General features: G+C 39.9%; 1 protein-coding gene and 2 long non-coding RNA genes across 3 annotated transcripts; 1 reads left to right on the top strand and 2 right to left on the bottom strand.

Moving 5' to 3' along the window:
• Positions 1 to 9,714: 9,714 nt before the first annotated feature.
• On the top strand, positions 9,715 to 10,183 carry LOC111840163 (uncharacterized). Its single transcript, XR_011989898.1, has 3 exons — positions 9,715 to 9,806; positions 9,893 to 9,938; positions 10,105 to 10,183. It is a non-coding gene; the product is annotated as an uncharacterized lncRNA (long non-coding RNA).
• Positions 10,184 to 11,674: 1,491 nt separating this feature from the next.
• Positions 11,675 to 15,403, bottom strand: LOC140588985 (G2/M phase-specific E3 ubiquitin-protein ligase-like). The gene is made up of 9 exons (XM_072711644.1): positions 15,243 to 15,403; positions 14,957 to 15,028; positions 14,640 to 14,845; positions 14,133 to 14,232; positions 13,900 to 14,053; positions 13,653 to 13,750; positions 13,380 to 13,524; positions 12,895 to 13,015; positions 11,675 to 12,141 (listed from the first exon to the last, which is right to left on the bottom strand). Exons 1-9 carry the CDS (start codon positions 15,401 to 15,403, stop codon positions 11,813 to 11,815), a joined length of 1,386 nt encoding a protein of 461 aa, XP_072567745.1. The 3' UTR covers positions 11,675 to 11,812.
• An 83-nt stretch (positions 15,404 to 15,486) lies between these two features.
• Positions 15,487 to 17,179, bottom strand: LOC140588720 (uncharacterized). The gene is made up of 3 exons (XR_011989895.1): positions 16,903 to 17,179; positions 16,466 to 16,688; positions 15,487 to 15,966 (listed from the first exon to the last, which is right to left on the bottom strand). It is a non-coding gene; the product is annotated as an uncharacterized lncRNA (long non-coding RNA).
• Positions 17,180 to 17,586: the final 407 nt, after the last annotated feature.

Here is a 17,586-nt window from a genome sequence, read left to right as displayed (position 1 = left end):
TTATTTAAACCTTTATTTTACCAGGCGAAGCATTAAGAACAAATTCTTATTTACAATGACAGCCTGGCAAGTGCTGAAATTTGCTCGCACTGAACACAATTTTCATTCGCAAAATACTAAACAGAAATACGCGTCACATGATCTGTACTTGTATATGAAGATTTGTGAATGAACGTGAAAAACATTTTGCAAATACACGTAAATTTTTTTTGGAAATGCGAAACCAAACATCTTCATAAAAATATTTTTTACAAAGATAGAATGGTTTTCAAGTATAAAACCTGTATTTCAAATCCAAGTCCTCTTTCAAATACCAACCTGCGAGTGCAAATTCACACTTGCGCACATAAATAATTTTGGCACTAACTTGCCTAGCGCTTTGCAGATAAATATTTGCTCGCATAGCCTCCAATCAAATCAATTCATTTTCTAGCCAATCATAAAGCTGCAGATAAGGTAACAACCAATCCTGGCCTTCCAGTAAAAAACATGCTGAAGAAGGTGAAGGTGCTAGAGCAGGACTTTATACGGGAAGACAGTAGTCAGATATTCTGACTCCATAGTTTCTGCCCCGACTTCCGTGGTTATGAAGTGCTTTGAGAAGCTAGTCAGGAACCACATCATGTCATTCATTCCTCCAATGTTTGACCCGCACCAGTTTGCCTACAGAGCAAACAGGTCTACGGAGGACGCTGTGACCACTGTTCTGCATACTGTCCTGTCCCATCTGGAGCAGTGGGGAAGCTATGCACGGCTGCTCTTCATAGACTTCAGCTCTGCGTTCAATACTATCCTCCCCCATACACTGGTGACCAAACTGTCAGACATAGGACTCCCACACTCCACCTGTCGTTGGATCAAGGACTTTCTGAGTGACCGCACTCAGAGGGTTAGAGTGGGCCCCTACTACTCCACACCCATCAGTATGAGCACTGGCTCTCCACAGGGCTGTGTGCTGAGCCCCCTGCTCTATACCCTATACACCCACGATTGCATTCCTGCCCACCACAGTAACAACATTGTCAAGTTCGCTGACGATACCACTGTCGTAGGGCTTATCTCGGGGGGAGATGAGTCTGCCTACAGGGACGAGGTGGAAAAACTGACAGCGTGGTGTAGTAATAACAACTTGCTCCTCAATACAGCAAAGACTAAGGAGCTCATCGTGGACTTCAGGAAACAGGCAGACAACATCCAGCCACTCATAATCAATGGGGACTGTGTGGAGAGGGTCTCAGACTTCTGCTTCCTGGGAGTCACCATCAGCGAGGACCTGACCTGGGGGACACATACCTCAGAGGTTGTGAAGAAGGCCCAAAAGAGAACGTACTTGCTGAGGGTTCTCAGGAAGAACCACATCCCAGAGAAACTGCTGGTGTCCTTCTACCACTGTACAGTAGAGAGCATTATGGTCTACTGTCTCTGTGCATGGTTCTCCAGCTGCACAGTGGCACAGAGAAAAGAGCTCCACAGGATTATTAAGGTCGCTCAGAGGATAGTTGGCTGTCCTCTCCCCTCACTCGAAGAACTTCACAGCTCCTGTTGTCTCAGGAACGCAAAAAAAAAATTTCAGTCCCCTTAACACCCAGGATATTTATTGTTTGAACGCCTGCCCTCAGGCAGACGTTTCAGATCCATAAAAACTAAAACAAACAGACTAAGAAATTGTTTTCTATCCTACAGCCATCACCATGCTGAACACTGCTAAGTGGTCGATTTGAGCTAGTGCACCATTCATGTTTACAGTACAACATACACTCACCTAAAGGATTATTAGGAACACCATACTAATACGGTGTTTGACCCCCTTTCACCTTCAGAACTGCCTTAATTCTACGTGGTATTGATTCAACAAGGTGCTGAAAGCATTCTTTAGAAATGTTGGCGCATATTGATAGGATAGCATCTTGCAGTTGATGGAGAATTTGTGGGATGCACATCCAGGGCACGAAGCTCCCGTTCCACCACATCCCAAAGATGCTCTATTGGGTTGAGATCTGGTGACTGTGGGGGCCATTGTAGTACAGTGAACTCATTGTCATGTTCAAGAAACAAATTTGAAATGATTCGAGCTTTGTGACATGGTGCATTATCCTGCTGGAAGTAGCCATCAGAGGATGGGTACATGGTGGTCATAAAGGGATGGACATGGTCAGAAACAATGCTCAGGTAGGTCGTGGCATTTAAACGGTGCCCAATTGGCACTAAGGGGCCTAAAGTGTGCCAAGAAAACATCCCCCACACCATTACACCACCACCACCAGCCTGCACAGTGGTAACAAGGCATGATGGATCCATGTTCTCATTCTGTTTACGCCAAATTCTGACTCTACCATTTGAATGTCTCAACAGAAATCGAGACTCATCAGACCAGGCAACATTTTTCCAGTCTTCAACTGTCCAATTTTGGTGAGCTCGTGCAAATTGTAGCCTCTTTTTCCTATTTGTAGTGGAGATGAGTGGTACCCGGTGGGGTCTTCTGCTGTTGTAGCCCATCTGCCTCAAGGTTGTGCGTGTTGTGGCTTCACAAATGCTTTGCTGCATACCTCGGTTGTAACGAGTGGTTATTTCAGTCAAAGTTGCTCTTCTATCAGCATGAATCAGTCGGCCCATTCTCTTCTGACCTCTAGCATCAACAAGGCATTTTCGCCCACAGGACTGCCGCATAATGGATGTTTTTCCATTTGCACACCATTCTTTGAAAACCAGTGCTTGAAGTGGGCCGGAACGCAGCAGAACGCAGTTCCGGAACTTCTGTATTTTCGTCTTTTGGGTTCCGCCACTTTTTTCTGCGTTCCGGTACTTACTGAAACTGATCCGACGCAGCAACAGTGGCCCGAGAATAGACAAAGCACAAGACCGATAAAAGACTACATTACCCACGAGCCACGACAGTGCCCTATCATATGCATCCACTGAGTCCCAACCAATCGCATCAGCTTTAGCCCTAGTCTATTGTTAGGCCTACAAGTATCACACTGGTCTGGTTCATGTTGTTTTAATGGTTTTTCAGTATTCCATTTGTGAATTAGTAGCCTATGCCTATAGGTTATTGCTTGGAAGAATGATTAAATTAAAATAGTTTTTGAACCAACACATCCTAAAGACTTGATTTTTTTTTCACCACACAAATGTAAAATGTCGGAAAATTAGAGTTCCTGCACTTATTTTTTCCCACTTCAAGCACTGTTGTAAACCCTAAAAATGGTTGTGCGTGAAAATCCCAGTAACTGAGCAGATTGTGAAATACTCAGACCGGCCCGTCTGGCACCAACAACCATGCCACACTCAAAATTGCTTAAATCACCTTTCTTTCCCATTCTGACATTCAGTTTGGAGTTCAGGAGATTGTCTTGACCAGGACCACACCCCTAAATGCATTGAAGCAACTGCCATGTGATTGGTTGATTAGATAATTGCATTAATGAGAAATTGAACAGGTGTTCCTAATAATCCTTTAGGTGAGTGTGGTGTTATGTTTACATTACAGCTTTAAGTTTCATGCCAATACTGGCTAAGTGGACAAGTGCAATATGCTGTATGTATGAAGGAATGACAATTTAGTGTTCAGGCTCTTATTTTCATTTACATTTTTACTTAGTAGTGTTAAGAGTGACTGTGTTTTTATTTTTTGCACTGGAAATTGCACTTTAATTTCGTTGTACAATGTCTCATTGCTACAATGACAATAAAGATTCTAATCTAATCTTCTAATCTGGAAGCGCGAGCATCTCCACGAGATGCTCATTCGTTCTTCTCGTACTCAGGCCAGTGCTCACAGTACAGTACTGTATACATAGTATCTTAGAGGCTTAAATGGTGATAACATGGTTACAAGAATAATGCTCGCACAATAAACATAAAAAGGTTAAAAAACACCAAACAATATGACTTAAAGATGATATAATTTTGTTACATAGTATCCTACACATATGACAACTTTGCATATAAAACAAAGGGCCCTTAACCCCCAGCTCCAGTGGTGCTGCACACTGGCTGACCCTGTGCTGTGACCCCAAGTCTGCTCTCCTGTATGTGTCTGTGTGTCTCATGCAGAGCAATATGGGGGAGGCAATGAGAAGCACTGGAATGTACCTGTGCAAGTAACAAATTAAAGGATCAATTAAACAAAAACATAATAAATTTCCAAAAAACAGAAGTATATGTATTTTCTACAGAATGAAACAAGAAAATAAGACATTTTTATTAAATAAAATGTTAACAAAGGAATAATATACCTAGTTTGCCTACAGCTGACATTAATATTATTCCTTGTTTCACAGGATTGTGTTCTAACAGGAGGCTTATTGTGATACAGACTGATTCTGGTTAAAATGAGCTTCCTTATTATTTCCACTAGGGGGCGAGCTCTGCATATCACCTTGCACACTGCTGTTGGCCTTGTCTACTTAAGGGTGTCATGTAATTAAAATGTTCCCCATATGAACTGTGTCCCCACAAAGGTGTAATTGCAAACCTTTGTGTGTGTGTGTGTGTGTGTGTGTGAATGAGCGGTCCCCATAAGGATATGTTTACCCTACATCTGCGTGCGTGTGTGTGTGTGTGTGTGTGTATCTTGATTGGATACCTGGCTGGACAGATGGAATTTGCAACCTTACTAAAGAGTAGCAGAAACACTTCTGACACTTGAACTGTGATGATAAGTACAATTATTTATTTAAAAGTGCATCGGTTTTGTACATTCGTGCGAAACATGCTTGCAAAGGTTAATTCTGCCAGAGGTCAGTGATGTGGTTGGTGTTTGGCTCACTGGGTTATATCACTATGCTTGTGTGACTAAGGCCCTTAACCCCAAACGCTCCAGTGACTGCCTGCGTCTGCCTTCAAAAGAAAAAGTCTGTTTGTATAACATCATCTGCGGAATGAATACAAATGATTATTAACTTTTGTGGCCCTGTGTTAATGGCATCTTCTGCCTTTCATTCACTATTAATTGTTTCTATTATGTGACTTTATGTGACATCACTGTATAATCACATCATCACTAGCATTTAAATGTCATTTGAAAGGAAATGCTCTGATTTGCTTGTCTGGGGGGATGATGTCTGTTTGGCACCTGTATGGAAAAATGACCCAACCAATTATATGGCTGCCATTTTCAGATCTTGGTTGTTCGATACCTGCGATAGGTTTGCGCCCCATCCTGGGTTGTTCCCTGCCTTGCGCCCATAGCCTCCAGGATAGGCGGTTTCAGAAAATGGATAGATGGATGGATGGATGGATAGATGGATGGATGGATGGATGGGTTCTTTGATATTTAAAAATCAACCATCGAACAGATTTGAGGAACTGTTTTCTCTTTTCTTCTCTGAGCTGGAGGTTGAAATGGCCACCAAAGACAGTTTGCTCTGTATCAGATCACGGTGGATTTGAGATAAGGGGGTCAGATTTGTTACCCTGAAGCTGCCAAACACAACAGGGCTTGGGCTGTTACATGGTGCTGATTTCAAACAGTTTGTCAAATATCCATCCTCTTATCCAGTACAGGGTTACTGGGAGTCTGTTACAGGAAGGAAGGGGAGCCCAGGAAACTAGGGAGACCCTGGAAACCACACACACACAGAGCAGGGGTGGGACTCAAACCCACAACCCTGGAAGTGTGAGGCTATAAGCTACAAAACCAGGCCCTGTACCAGCTGGCTTTGTTAAACATCCAGCTGCACAAATTTCAGAATAAGGACATCATTGTATTTAGTTAGTTTGGGCTGTTAATCTGTTCTGCTTTAAGGTCTCTCTGTTCAGATGACCTGAGGTCCAGGAGGAGCTGATTAAGGCCTTTTCCAGCTATGATAAAATAAAACGTCTCCTAGTGACAGCCACAGTCCATCTTCATAGTGTTTCTCCTAGGACTGGACGATATGGCAAAAATTTATATCACGATATATTTCTTAATTTTGGTCGATACGATATAATTCCGATATCGATATGGACAATATTAAAAAGCCTCAGGAAAAAACTGCCGAGGACACACACAATGGATGTCTGCAAACTGAATTTGCAAAGTCTATAATACCTCCAGGCTCCTCCCATTAAAATTATATCATTTTTTTTTATAAAAACAGTACAAAAAAAAATAAGGTTCACTTTTTATTTGTATTTAGCCTTTACAAACAAGAAATGTGAAATAAACTATCAGATAAATAAAACTCTCAGACTCAGCTTATTAACAATAATATATTTCCATTTAAACTAGAACAGGCTGATTATTCATATACAGTCGAACCCGGTTATGTCGCCGGCCTAGGGGGATGCCAAAAAGTGTCGAGATGATCGAGATAACCAAAAACCAATATGGCAGCAATATATTAACATGTGCTTGAAATTTATTTATGTGCGTTAATAACTGAGGATGTACATGCACGGGTTTTTGGTGTTTTTGGCATTGCCGCAATTTGTTTGACGCGATCGGCATGCTATAAATATGTACATACATCGGGGCCGGTTCTAGACATGCATATATGAGGGGGCAGACAGAAATGTGAAGGGGGCACATGGTGGCGACAAAGGCGGGAAAGGGGTGGGGTGGTGCTCTGGATAACTGTTTTTGTCATGTAATTGGATTGCACTTTGTCAGGCCTCTACCCTAAGACCTGTCCAACTTGGGTGTCCCACCTGAAGGCTAAGCTTCTGCTGGTGTAGCTCTTAGGGTCACTGAGGCACGCAAAGCCCCTGACCACAGTAAGGTGGCAATCCCTAAGGGGGAAAACTGAAAAGTAAAACAACAAAAAATAAAATAAAATATTCCTCATCAGATTAAAACAAGTAAAAACATGACGTTTACCTTAATTGGATGGCCTATATCAAACATATTTGAACCCAACAAAACACTTTTCACTATTGCCAATATTACCAAAACTAAAAAGGGTAGGTTAAGTTATGAAAAAGAAAAAATCAATTCACCGAGTCTTGAAATATAAAACTGAAAAATAGGATCGGTCAGGGTTCATTTCACTACATGTTGTACTTGTTATAACTATGTATGTGACAAATAAAGAATTTTGAAATCACAACGAACAAGTCGCTCAATGAGAATGAATGACGTAACCGACTGGCTAAGCTGCTTCTAGCACCGAGGTGGTTAAAATGGTACGGTCCACACTAGGGGTGTCTGAAATCCGTTTTACATAAAATTTTCCTACAAGGTGAGGTTATCTTTCTTTTAAAAAAAAAAACAAAAGAAAAATGTTAAGACCTCCCCCCCCCCCAAACTGCTATTTTTGTCTATTTGTGGGATTCTTGATCGGGGGGTACTGGGGGGTACAGTACCCCCCGATCAAGACCCCCCCCCCAAATAGACAAAATGATGATTTTGACGAGAGAGATTGCTGCTTCCTCTAAACCTCCCGCAATCGCGCAGCTCATTTCGCTCTGCCCTGCCTACTGAGAAACTGGCTCATTTGCATACTAACAGTGATTGGATGTTTAGCTGGGGGGAGGGTGAGTGGGGGATCTCTGCCGAGTGCCGTGTGAGCCTGCGCACAAACAGAACGCGGAGGGAAAGAGCGAACAAGAAGTGAAACTTATCATCTCGTTTGTGCCTTTTTCAATGGATTTTTCAGCTACTGTAGTAAATCTTGTCCATATTCAGTTTGTGGGTAATTATTATTTTCTTCCTCAACTTCTAAAAGTTTGATTTAAGGGGGCAGGACGTTTGCTTAAGGGGGCGTTGCCCCTTCTTGCCCCAGTGTAGAGCCGGCCCCGACATACATATTGCTTAACAAAAGGCATATGTGCACCAACTAACAGCAGAGATTTACCAGTATACAATAAAAACCACCGTTGTTTCTAGATACAAACCTTTAATTATATTCTCTAACATTGAAAACACAAAGATCGCTCACAAAATCACAAAAAACCTGCGGGGTGTACTGTAGTTCGTTTTCACAAAAAGCTAACCAATGTCAAAATTAAATTCACGAGTCATTTCTATGGAGTTAATTTAGTGCCAAAAGTATCAATCAAAATTTTGAAAACCGCAAGCAAATCATTAAGTATCAGAATGAAAATTTGTATTCCAAATATCAAAAAAGTCAAATAAAATCATTTTATCCTTCTTCTTCTCTAATTTGTTTTGCTTTTGGAATGTTTTTCTTTGCTTTTGGAATGTTTTTCTTTGCTTTTGGAATTTTTTTTTTTGCTTTTGGAATTTTTTTCTTTGCTTTTGGATTTTTTTTTTGCTTTTGGATTTTTTTTTTGCTTTTGACTTTTGGCACTGTTTTAACGGGTGGGCGGGCCTTGGCAGCTTTACACGTCTATTGGTCAGCTGGAATTTGCACTGAACACGCCTATAACCATCTGAGCACGCCCACTACATGATGCCTCAGAACATAGCAACATGGCGGGAAGCTCCGGAGGTCATTTACAGCAGGTAACGCTGTCATGGAATTGCATCTTTGCAGTTCTATAATGGTGTGCTTTTATTAGGAATCGGTGTATGCAACACATATTTCGCGTTCATAAAATGTCGAGTGATCAGACCTAACGACACCCATGCCGCTGACCCTAGTCAGATTATCAGACTGCCTTCCAACTTTATTAAAAGATAGGATAGACTTGTATTATATGGTTATCTTTCAGTTAGTTTTCGCGGTATAGTTATGATGCTTATTGATTTCCCTGGTGAATTACTGATTCTGATTTTAGAATTTTACCAAATAAATAATTCAGGACTGCAGTATTATTCTTTATATTTAAGTCAAAGATTGTAAGTATGTTTGTTATGTGAGCATGGTTACTTTTAAATGTCACAATAATGACAGAGCCTTAAATTATAGGTCAGGGTAAAATTTGTAGTTGCATATGTAAACAATTAATTTGGTGGAGTAAAATTACTCCTACCTCCAGTGAGGTATGACGTATATAGGGGACAATTTTTACCGTAGTAGGCCTACTCCTGTTGTTGACTTACTGTATGTTAATGGTTTGTGCTTAACATAGGGACTGTACTTATTGTTACTGTGGAAATTACACGTTTACAAATATAATACTGCATTTCATCCTGAGTCATAAATGATCGTCTAGTGTGACCCCAATTAAGTGTTTTTAATTATGTCGTACACAGCTAAAATGTTCTAATTTTAATGTCCTACAATTGCTTTATAGCCAGCCGTCTTATATCAGGTCTTGGAAAGACTTCGGAGCAGGCTGAGTGCAGTTATAAATAGAGAGCCAGTAGACTACGAGCACTTGCAGTTTGTGTGCTCACAAGAAGTCCTGCTAATACAAGGGGCGTCAGAACACCTGGACATTCCAAGGGAGATCATTAATGGTCTTCAGGACTTTGCTGATCTTGTTACCAGGCACAATGCTCTGACAAGTGGTTTTCACCCACGCTCAGATGCAGTAGTCATGCAGTATGGAAATATTGGACGTCCTAGATTGGAAATGGAACATGAAACCCTCTTAAGTCTTCTGCATACATCACTGCCAATGAGAAGTGTGGCAGCACTTCATGGCATCTCCAGGAGAACTCTCATCCGGCGAATGAAGGAGCACAATCTTTCAGTTACAGAATCATATTCTGAGATCTCTGACGAAATGCTTAAAGAACATGTAAGATTTTTTAAATCACGGATGCCCAATGCTGGCTACAGGCTTGTAAAAGGACATCTTCAATCAATGGGTCACCGTGTGAAGTGGAAAAGAATAAAATCAGCCATGCACCAGATTGATGGAGCAGGAATTGTTTCTAGAATGATTCAGCTTCGTTGCATTGCCCGCAGAACATACTCAGTTCCAGCTCCTCTGTCACTGCTACATATTGACACCAACCATAAACTGATTCGGTAAGACATCTTTATTCATTTTTTCAGTCTCTTTCAATTACTGAAATACTTCTGTGTCTTAATTTTTATCACCAATGACTTTTTAGGTTCAACATTGTAATCTTTGGGGGTGTTGATGGATTCTCAAGAAAGGTATTATAAATGTATTTCATGTAATCTTGTAATTCTGATATTCTTCCGCATTGCTTTAAGTTATTCTTGTACAGTATTGGGAATCCCCAACATTTTACATGCAGATGAAGTATCACAGCAAAGATCTGAGACTTCTCTGAAAGGTTGTTTTTTATGTAATGCCTAGATTACATACCTCGATGCTGCCACAAATAATAAGGCTTCAACTGCACTGCATTTTTTCTTGGAAGGAGTTAGAAAGTGGGGATGGCCCTCAAGGTAAGGCCCAACCTTTTATTTAGTTTGGGTGTGTTTATACTGCATTACAAGCATTAATTCAAAGTATGTTGTTTTACTTATCAGAGTTAGAGGAGATCATGGAGTTGAAAATGTCAGTATAGCAAGGTGCATGTTTGAGGTGCGAGGAACTGGACGTGGAAGTTTTATTGCAGGCAAGAGTGTCCATAATCAAAGGTTTTTATCAGATTTTCGATTTCATAATTATTTCATAATTAACCTACATTGAAAATATTGTCCATGTATGCCTGGTGCCATGAAATGTACCCTTAATTTACTTTTTAAAAACTCTTATTCAAAGTCATGTCATTTTCATGTAGTGCCTATAATTCTGTTAAAAAGTTTTTTAATTTTAAAAGTAACAGTGATCATTTCCCTTTATGTAGAATTGAGCGCTTGTGGAGGGATGTTTGGTGCACAGTGACATGTCACTACTACAACACCCTTCACAGCTTGGAAGAAGACAGAATGTTAGACCTGTCTAGTGAGCTCCATCTCTTCCTGGTTCACTATGTGTTCATTCCACGCCTACAATCCGACCTTCAGCGATTTTTGGAATGCTGGAACAGCCATCCCATTCGGACTGAAAATAACTTGACTCCAGATCAACTGTGGCATATTGGAATGCTGCAGAGTCAGAATCCAGTGTTAGAGCCAGAGGTAGCTTTGATTATTGATCATATTGGAACATAGTGAAAAAAATGACTATACACAGTATACTGAACCTTTGCTTTTGTATAACATAAAAAAAAAACTTTTTTTTTTTATTGGAAGTAACGTGTTTCGAGTAGACCAGAGTAAATCGCCAGATAAAGACATGTCCCAAAACATGCTAATATTTTCCAGGATTTGTTTTTGATCCAGATTTTTTGTACTGATTTATCTAATTCTCTGCATTTGATTTATGGTAAGATATGAGTATATATATGGACCAGGCTGTGCGTTCTTACCAAGTTAGATAAATATATTTTATACCCAATGCAGGGACTGACAGACTTCAGCTTCACCCCTGAAGACCTCCATGAGGACACTGGTGACTTGGGTGTGTTGGTTCCAGAAATTGGATGTCCGCTGTCACATCAAAACCTGGCAGTGCTGCAGACTGTCATCAACCCCACAAGAGAGTCATCTTCATTTGGGCATGATCTCTACATACAAGCTCTCCAATTGACTCAGGTTTGCAATGGGAAAACATTTAATAGCATTGTATATAGTACATCTGGACATAAATTTGCATTGAGGTTCTGTTTGCAGGTTTTCAGGATATAGAAAGCTTTATGCAAATAAAAGAACACAAAGGCTATAAAGCAGAAACTGCTCTGATGAAAATTCAATTAAGGACACTTCATTTAAGTTCAAACTTAAGTTTTCTAGCCTCCATTAAGCAGCTAACTAAGGTACCACGTACGTAGCAGTAAGATACGTTTGGTTAAGAATTTAAAATTTTTCCCTAAAGCTGGTTACCCGAAAATCCCTTCTTCCAGAGGACATTGATTCTGCACATCAGTTAGCAAACCAGATTAAATGAATGCAGAGAAAACACCAACAAACTGGGCTGGCCACCTGCTAAGACAGGGTTTTAAACAGTGATTCACATTTTATAGCCTGCTGAATTCTCCACCACAAAGAAAAGCCTCATTTAATAGATCTTTAAAGGCATCATAACTTCTTAGATGTTCAGTTGGAAAAGTGATTGTTTTGGTACAAGCACTAACAACAGGATAGCACACTCTATGCCCAGGCATGCGCTCTAGGCAGCTGTGATCAAAATAGACTGTAATCTTGAATTCTTCTCTCTCTGAGAGGAGAAGGGGCTTGTGGGCTTGTCCAGTGAGCCACTGCATAATGTGTGGTACAGACAAAGGTTTTTGCTCCAGCAACCCACTTGCATTGAGGTTCTTGGTTTGCAGGTTTTCAGGACTCTCATCTTAAAATTAAAAAAATAGTATTAGTACATACTACTACTACTTGGCAGTAAACATAAACCTATTTGCTTCTATTTTAGGCCCAGACTGCAGAGCTCAGTGGATGATGCCTGTGTGTATCAAAACAGGTAATATATACTGTTAGAAGATACACGGTACAATCTTGCAAATATTTGTATTTTTCTTCTAACAGGCGGATCTTTAACTTGTGAAGGCCTTGGTCATTAGATTAAGGTGAAACAGATGTGTGGCAAAATCCTACACTCAGCAGTGTGTGACTGAGATCCCGGTTATGTGGAATATTTCTTTGATAATGTGCACCTAGCTGCATTACTCTAGCAGCAACTGTGCCTGTCCAAAGAGGGAAGGAGCATCGAAATCAGCCATGACTACCTTTCAACCACTCTTGCTATACTCACGTAATGGGTTTTTTCTTTCTGACTTATGTTTTTGCTATTTTGTGTGTATGTTTTTGTCTTTTAAATTGCACAGCATGGGCTGCTTAGTGAGCTGCATCTCACTATACCTTGTGTACATGTGACCAATATCTTGACTTAGTTTTGTGCATTCATATTCTAACTTTGCAATTGTAAGTCCTCACAATGAAACCTAATTCATATCTAAGACTAACCTTAACCAAGATAATCCTTGTATGAAGGTAACCAACACTGTGTATAAAAATATAACCATGTTTAGAAACGGCAGTGTTAGAATTACTGCTCTGCTGCTGTAACTTCACCGACATTTAGACAAACCTTCTAATTCTTGCAGGAAGTCTTGAAAGAAATTTAGGATTTGCATTTCCCGAATCTCTTTAACACTTCCCTTCGGGCTCATTTCTGGCTTGAGGCACAACATAAGGAAGTCTGAATCCGGCTAGAACAAAAATAGCAAAAGGTTCAAAGCTATAATCAAATGTCAACAAATTTGATTAAACAAAGCAGGGGAATGCAGGTCCAGTATACATTTACATTTACATCATTTGGCAGATGCCCTTAGCCAGAGCGACTTACATAAGTGCTTTAAGACTCTACAATGAATTTTTCCCGATACTAGCTCAATAAAAACCAAGGCTATGAATACCATCGATCTAATACTCTGTTGGAAAAGTGCTTTTTTTTTTTTTTAAGTAATGCAAGTGGAATACACAGATTAGCTTGTTTGTAGTTACATACATTATCAAAAAACAACTGTACTAGAAAAACAAACTTCATCCATAATACATGGGGTATTCACATACCATTGCTTCTTTCTCAGGGAGAAATAGACCTTTACAGGCAGATGGGTTTCTCTGAAGGACCTCAAGGAGATTATACAGCTTCAGACCTTCACAAATATCCCTGAGCATTGGAGTCTTGCGCATAGTGGCATGGAGCAGAATGGCCCTGAAATTTGGGGACAAAATAAAACCCAATATATTTAAATTTGATAACTGTTCAGTTTTAATGTACAATACTATCAAGTGGGCCTGTTTTATATAAATTAAAATCCTGTAATCAAACTGAGAGCCTACCGTATTATGCTTTCCTTGTGTTGTGAAGTGACTTGTCCAGTGTACCCACAGTTCACTATGGACTCAGTAAGGTCTGCCAAGTCAGAGGCTTCCTCTACCTAAAATTCACTCAGAATAAGTTAAATAACAACAAAGAACCTTTAAAATTTATTTGTAACAATTAAGTGCACTATGTAATCCAGTTTAAAGTATAAGGAAAAAGAAATGACTATTGAATTAATTATTAAACCCTTTTCTACACACTAACCTCAGTAACTATTTGAGAGAATTCTGGATCATATATATTATCTTTTGAAACGTTAAGCTCTCCAGTAACTATAAAGGTGAAACACCATTCCTGAAGAAACTTAGGAGCAGGTCCACCTTGAGCAAGGCTCACTGCAAATATTTGGCCAGCTGCCCTAGATGTGAAACACAATAAAAATGAATTAAAATGTGAATACAACTTTTCATAAAAAATGTATTGCACATTATACAAACCTAAAATGACCATTATCCAGATCATTCAGGGAATATTTAGGAGCCTTTCCTTTGCCCTCCTCACCCTCAAAGAGGTACTGCTCTATGCCTGCCATCATCTCTATGGAGAAAAATAAGGACAACCTTTATTATGCTTTATCTGTTTCACTGAATGTTCACCCTAGAACAGTGCTTCTCAACCTATTTGGCACTGTGACCCAAATTTTAACATGGCAGCTCAATCACAACCCTATACACTAAAGTAGTAAAACTAGGCAGATCTCTCAAATTCAACATCACACCTACTAGAATTTGACAATTGAAAACATGTGATTGTTTCCAATGTTAAATAAACCATTGTAACATTTTTGTGTTAATGTTAACGTAATTTTCCAACTCTGGCTTGTGACCCAATCAGAACTTGCCATGACCCAAATCTGGGTCGCGACCTATGGGTGGAGAGACAATGCCCTAGAATAGCTACCTGTACAAGTCTTCGGAACTTGTGCTTTTGTGCCTTTGTTTTACCTGTCAGAAATTCCTTCCTGAGCGCACCGGAGTCAACACCAGCCTCACCAAGAAATGTGATTTTCAGTTGACTATCAGGTGTTGCATTCTTTTGACGTTGCCAAAGTTTCAGGCCACGCTGAAACATATTGGCCCTTGAAATACAGAGGTGGAACTCCCTGGAGGTGTCAACTTGACAAGACAGCCACTGAAGAAAATCTTCCTCACTGTGAAATGAGTAGGACACAACAATTGCAAATTAATACAGCGCAGAAGTATGCATGTAGCATTTACCTGTGATGACAGTGTATAAACATACTTAAAAGAGAAGAATTTACCTTTTCACAGGATGGCTACTATTGACAAGATCTTGGCTGGGTTTGGGGCTACAGGCTGGTCTATTTATCAGGCTGTAAAAAATGGTTTAAAAATGTACATTAGGTCAGCTATTGGATGCACAACATTCACAAGGAGATGTTACAGTTCTTAGTGTTGTACTTAAAGTACAAGAAAATTGTAGTTCAACAGGTAATCTAGACTTATTGAGTAGATTTATGTCTGATAGGGGATTTTCCCAAATAATTTCAATATGACATTATGGAAGCTAATTTTAATCTGAGTCACCTTTCTCCACAGAAACTTGCATGAAATTCAACTTCATCTGCAGGGAATGCCAAGTGGCATATTGGGCACTCTGTTTCTACTTTGCCTAGTGTAGTCTCCAAAATCTGTACTTCCTGAAAGCAGAAGAAGCATAATGTAGTTTTAATCACGTCATCTGTCATGCATCACAATTTGCTAAACTTTTACATAGTAAATGGGATTCTTTTAAACTAGTGCACACCACAGTATATATCTTACCTCATCATCATCATCAATGTAGACTTCCTGTTGATTTCCTGAGTTTACATGTTCTTCCTCAGAAGAGCTGTGACTGTAACTCTTTTTGCAACCCCCCACATGGAGAGTAAGGATCTGCAAGGGCATCATCATGTGACAGTTCTCACACTTCTCCTTGGGCATCAGTGCAAACTCCTTTGCATCACAAGGGAGTGGAGTGACATCTAACTCTTGCTGTAAAGGTACTATATATAAGGTTGTCTTTCCTCCTCCAGTAGCACGTCTTATAATAGATCCAATGTAGCCGTCGGAATCTGGAGGAATCATTATTAATTTCCGCCTACCATTTCCTCCTGTGAAAAATAATTCTGGTAAAATGACACACTCTTTCCATACCTGAATTTGGGCATCAGGCTCAGAAACAAAAAATACCTAATGCTTTGTACAGCATCCATCCTCCAGACAGTGTGTCCATTTTTGGGAATTTTGTCTTGACTAAAGTTGAGAACTGCACAAGAAACATTTTTAGCAACATCTTAAAGCAAATTCTAGAAATAACTGATACATTGTGGATTTGGAGAAGTTGTGCCCAGTCAGTAATACTTGTTACCAGTTTACAATAAGATATGGCACAGCTGGGACAGCCTTTCTATATTGGACTATGAGGCCTCAAAAGAATTGTTACACAGAAGCTAGATTGTTCACACATAATGCCACTAACGTTACATGTAGAAGGTCATGCCTCAAAGAAATATTACATACCTAAATCAAGTGCATTTTATACTCTTTCCAACAAGCTCTGATATATACTGGGGCAGTGACATTAACCATACAGAAGTTACAGTGTAGCCTATGAATGATTACTGCATGTTATTAAGCATGGAAATGGCATACCTGCATGTGTCTTTATTCACTGGAAACATTGTCTGGCACATAAATTATCCAAATTTCATTTATTCTCCATCTGCACATTTTACCCCCTTGAAACACGTTTTTCTGTATTTTACCTCCACATGAGTCATGTCTTCAGACATATTGAAAGACCTTTTGCCAAGGCCTGCTTGCATATATTGCAGCTCTTCAGTCGGAGATGGTGTCAGGTCTGTCTGCTTTGGAAGCAGGAATAACTGGAAATTGAACGGTTTCCATAATTTCACTGCCTTTGACATTCTGATAGTAGGCATGCGTCGCTTGGTCCCAACACACTTCTGGTAGAGCCCTGGGAAACACCTAAAATAAAAATTATATACCTGTCTATATTTGCAGAGAGGCATGTACAAATGCATTTTATCATCTAGGGCATGGTGGCCTGTGACTGCACAGCTGGAACTCGTATATGCCTTTATGTGAATTCCAGTCATTCTCGATACCTACAGTAAACCTAATCCATAGTGTAGTTTAAACATTACCATTACAATTTATGACATTGGTGTTAAGCGCAAACCTGGCCATTTCCTGGTTAACTGTGGGGGTTGAAAGCTGTGGACTCTCCTGCTGAACCTGTCCATCCCGATCCTGAGCAAATGTTTGATTAACTAATGATATAAGTCCCTGGGCTGCTGCAATGACATTATTTGCGCTCTCTCTCTGTGGAGCAGGAGTACAAAACGATTTTAATTGATGGGAACATGAAGGACAGCTATCATTAAAAGCTAACTATTTAGCTAAAACAACAGAACTATGACGTCATTGGCTCGAACATAGCTAGTATATTAACTTGACTGTAGGACTGTAACGGTACACATATTCGTCGTATGATTTTTGGTTCAGTACATACATGAAAATTAATGAATACATTTATCGACAGTAGTGGAATCTAAATTCACAAATGGATGTTCAATATAAAAAACATGCTAATTGTAGCTGTGACTTGGTTATGGCCAATGTTACAGTCAGCAATTACTGGCAGTTTGGGAACATTTCGGTTTTTCAGTAAAGGACGCAGCACTGGAGAGAAAGACCAATGAAAGACCAAAGTTCTGTTATACCGAACTGAACTGGGATATGTTGCTGAAAACACATCCGACATATTAACTTTGAGACAACATATAATACAATATAGAGGTGTTTGTCGCTACAGACATGTAAATATACTCTGCAGTACAGAGTACGGGTGTCAGTTCATTAT

Source organism: Paramormyrops kingsleyae, chromosome 4 (genome assembly GCF_048594095.1).
Source record: "Paramormyrops kingsleyae isolate MSU_618 chromosome 4, PKINGS_0.4, whole genome shotgun sequence".
NCBI classification, from domain to species: domain Eukaryota; kingdom Metazoa; phylum Chordata; class Actinopteri; order Osteoglossiformes; family Mormyridae; genus Paramormyrops; species Paramormyrops kingsleyae.
Note: the sequence above shows the minus strand (reverse complement) of the source record. Positions and strands in the feature narration are given on the sequence as shown.

Bases quoted from the DNA above. Each gene is read 5' to 3' on its own strand.
- LOC140588985 (XM_072711644.1), bottom strand. From the start codon at position 15,403: ATGACAGATGACGTGATTAAAACTACATTATGCTTCTTCTGCTTTCAG. The intron at 15,029-15,242 runs GTGACTCAGATT...CATTTTTTACAG, and splicing joins GCAAGTTTCTGTGGAGAAAG to CCTGATAAATAGACCAGCCT. The intron at 12,142-12,894 runs GTTTGTCTAAAT...TTTAATTTTAAG, and splicing joins CTTCCTGCAAGAATTAGAAG to ATGAGAGTCCTGAAAACCTG.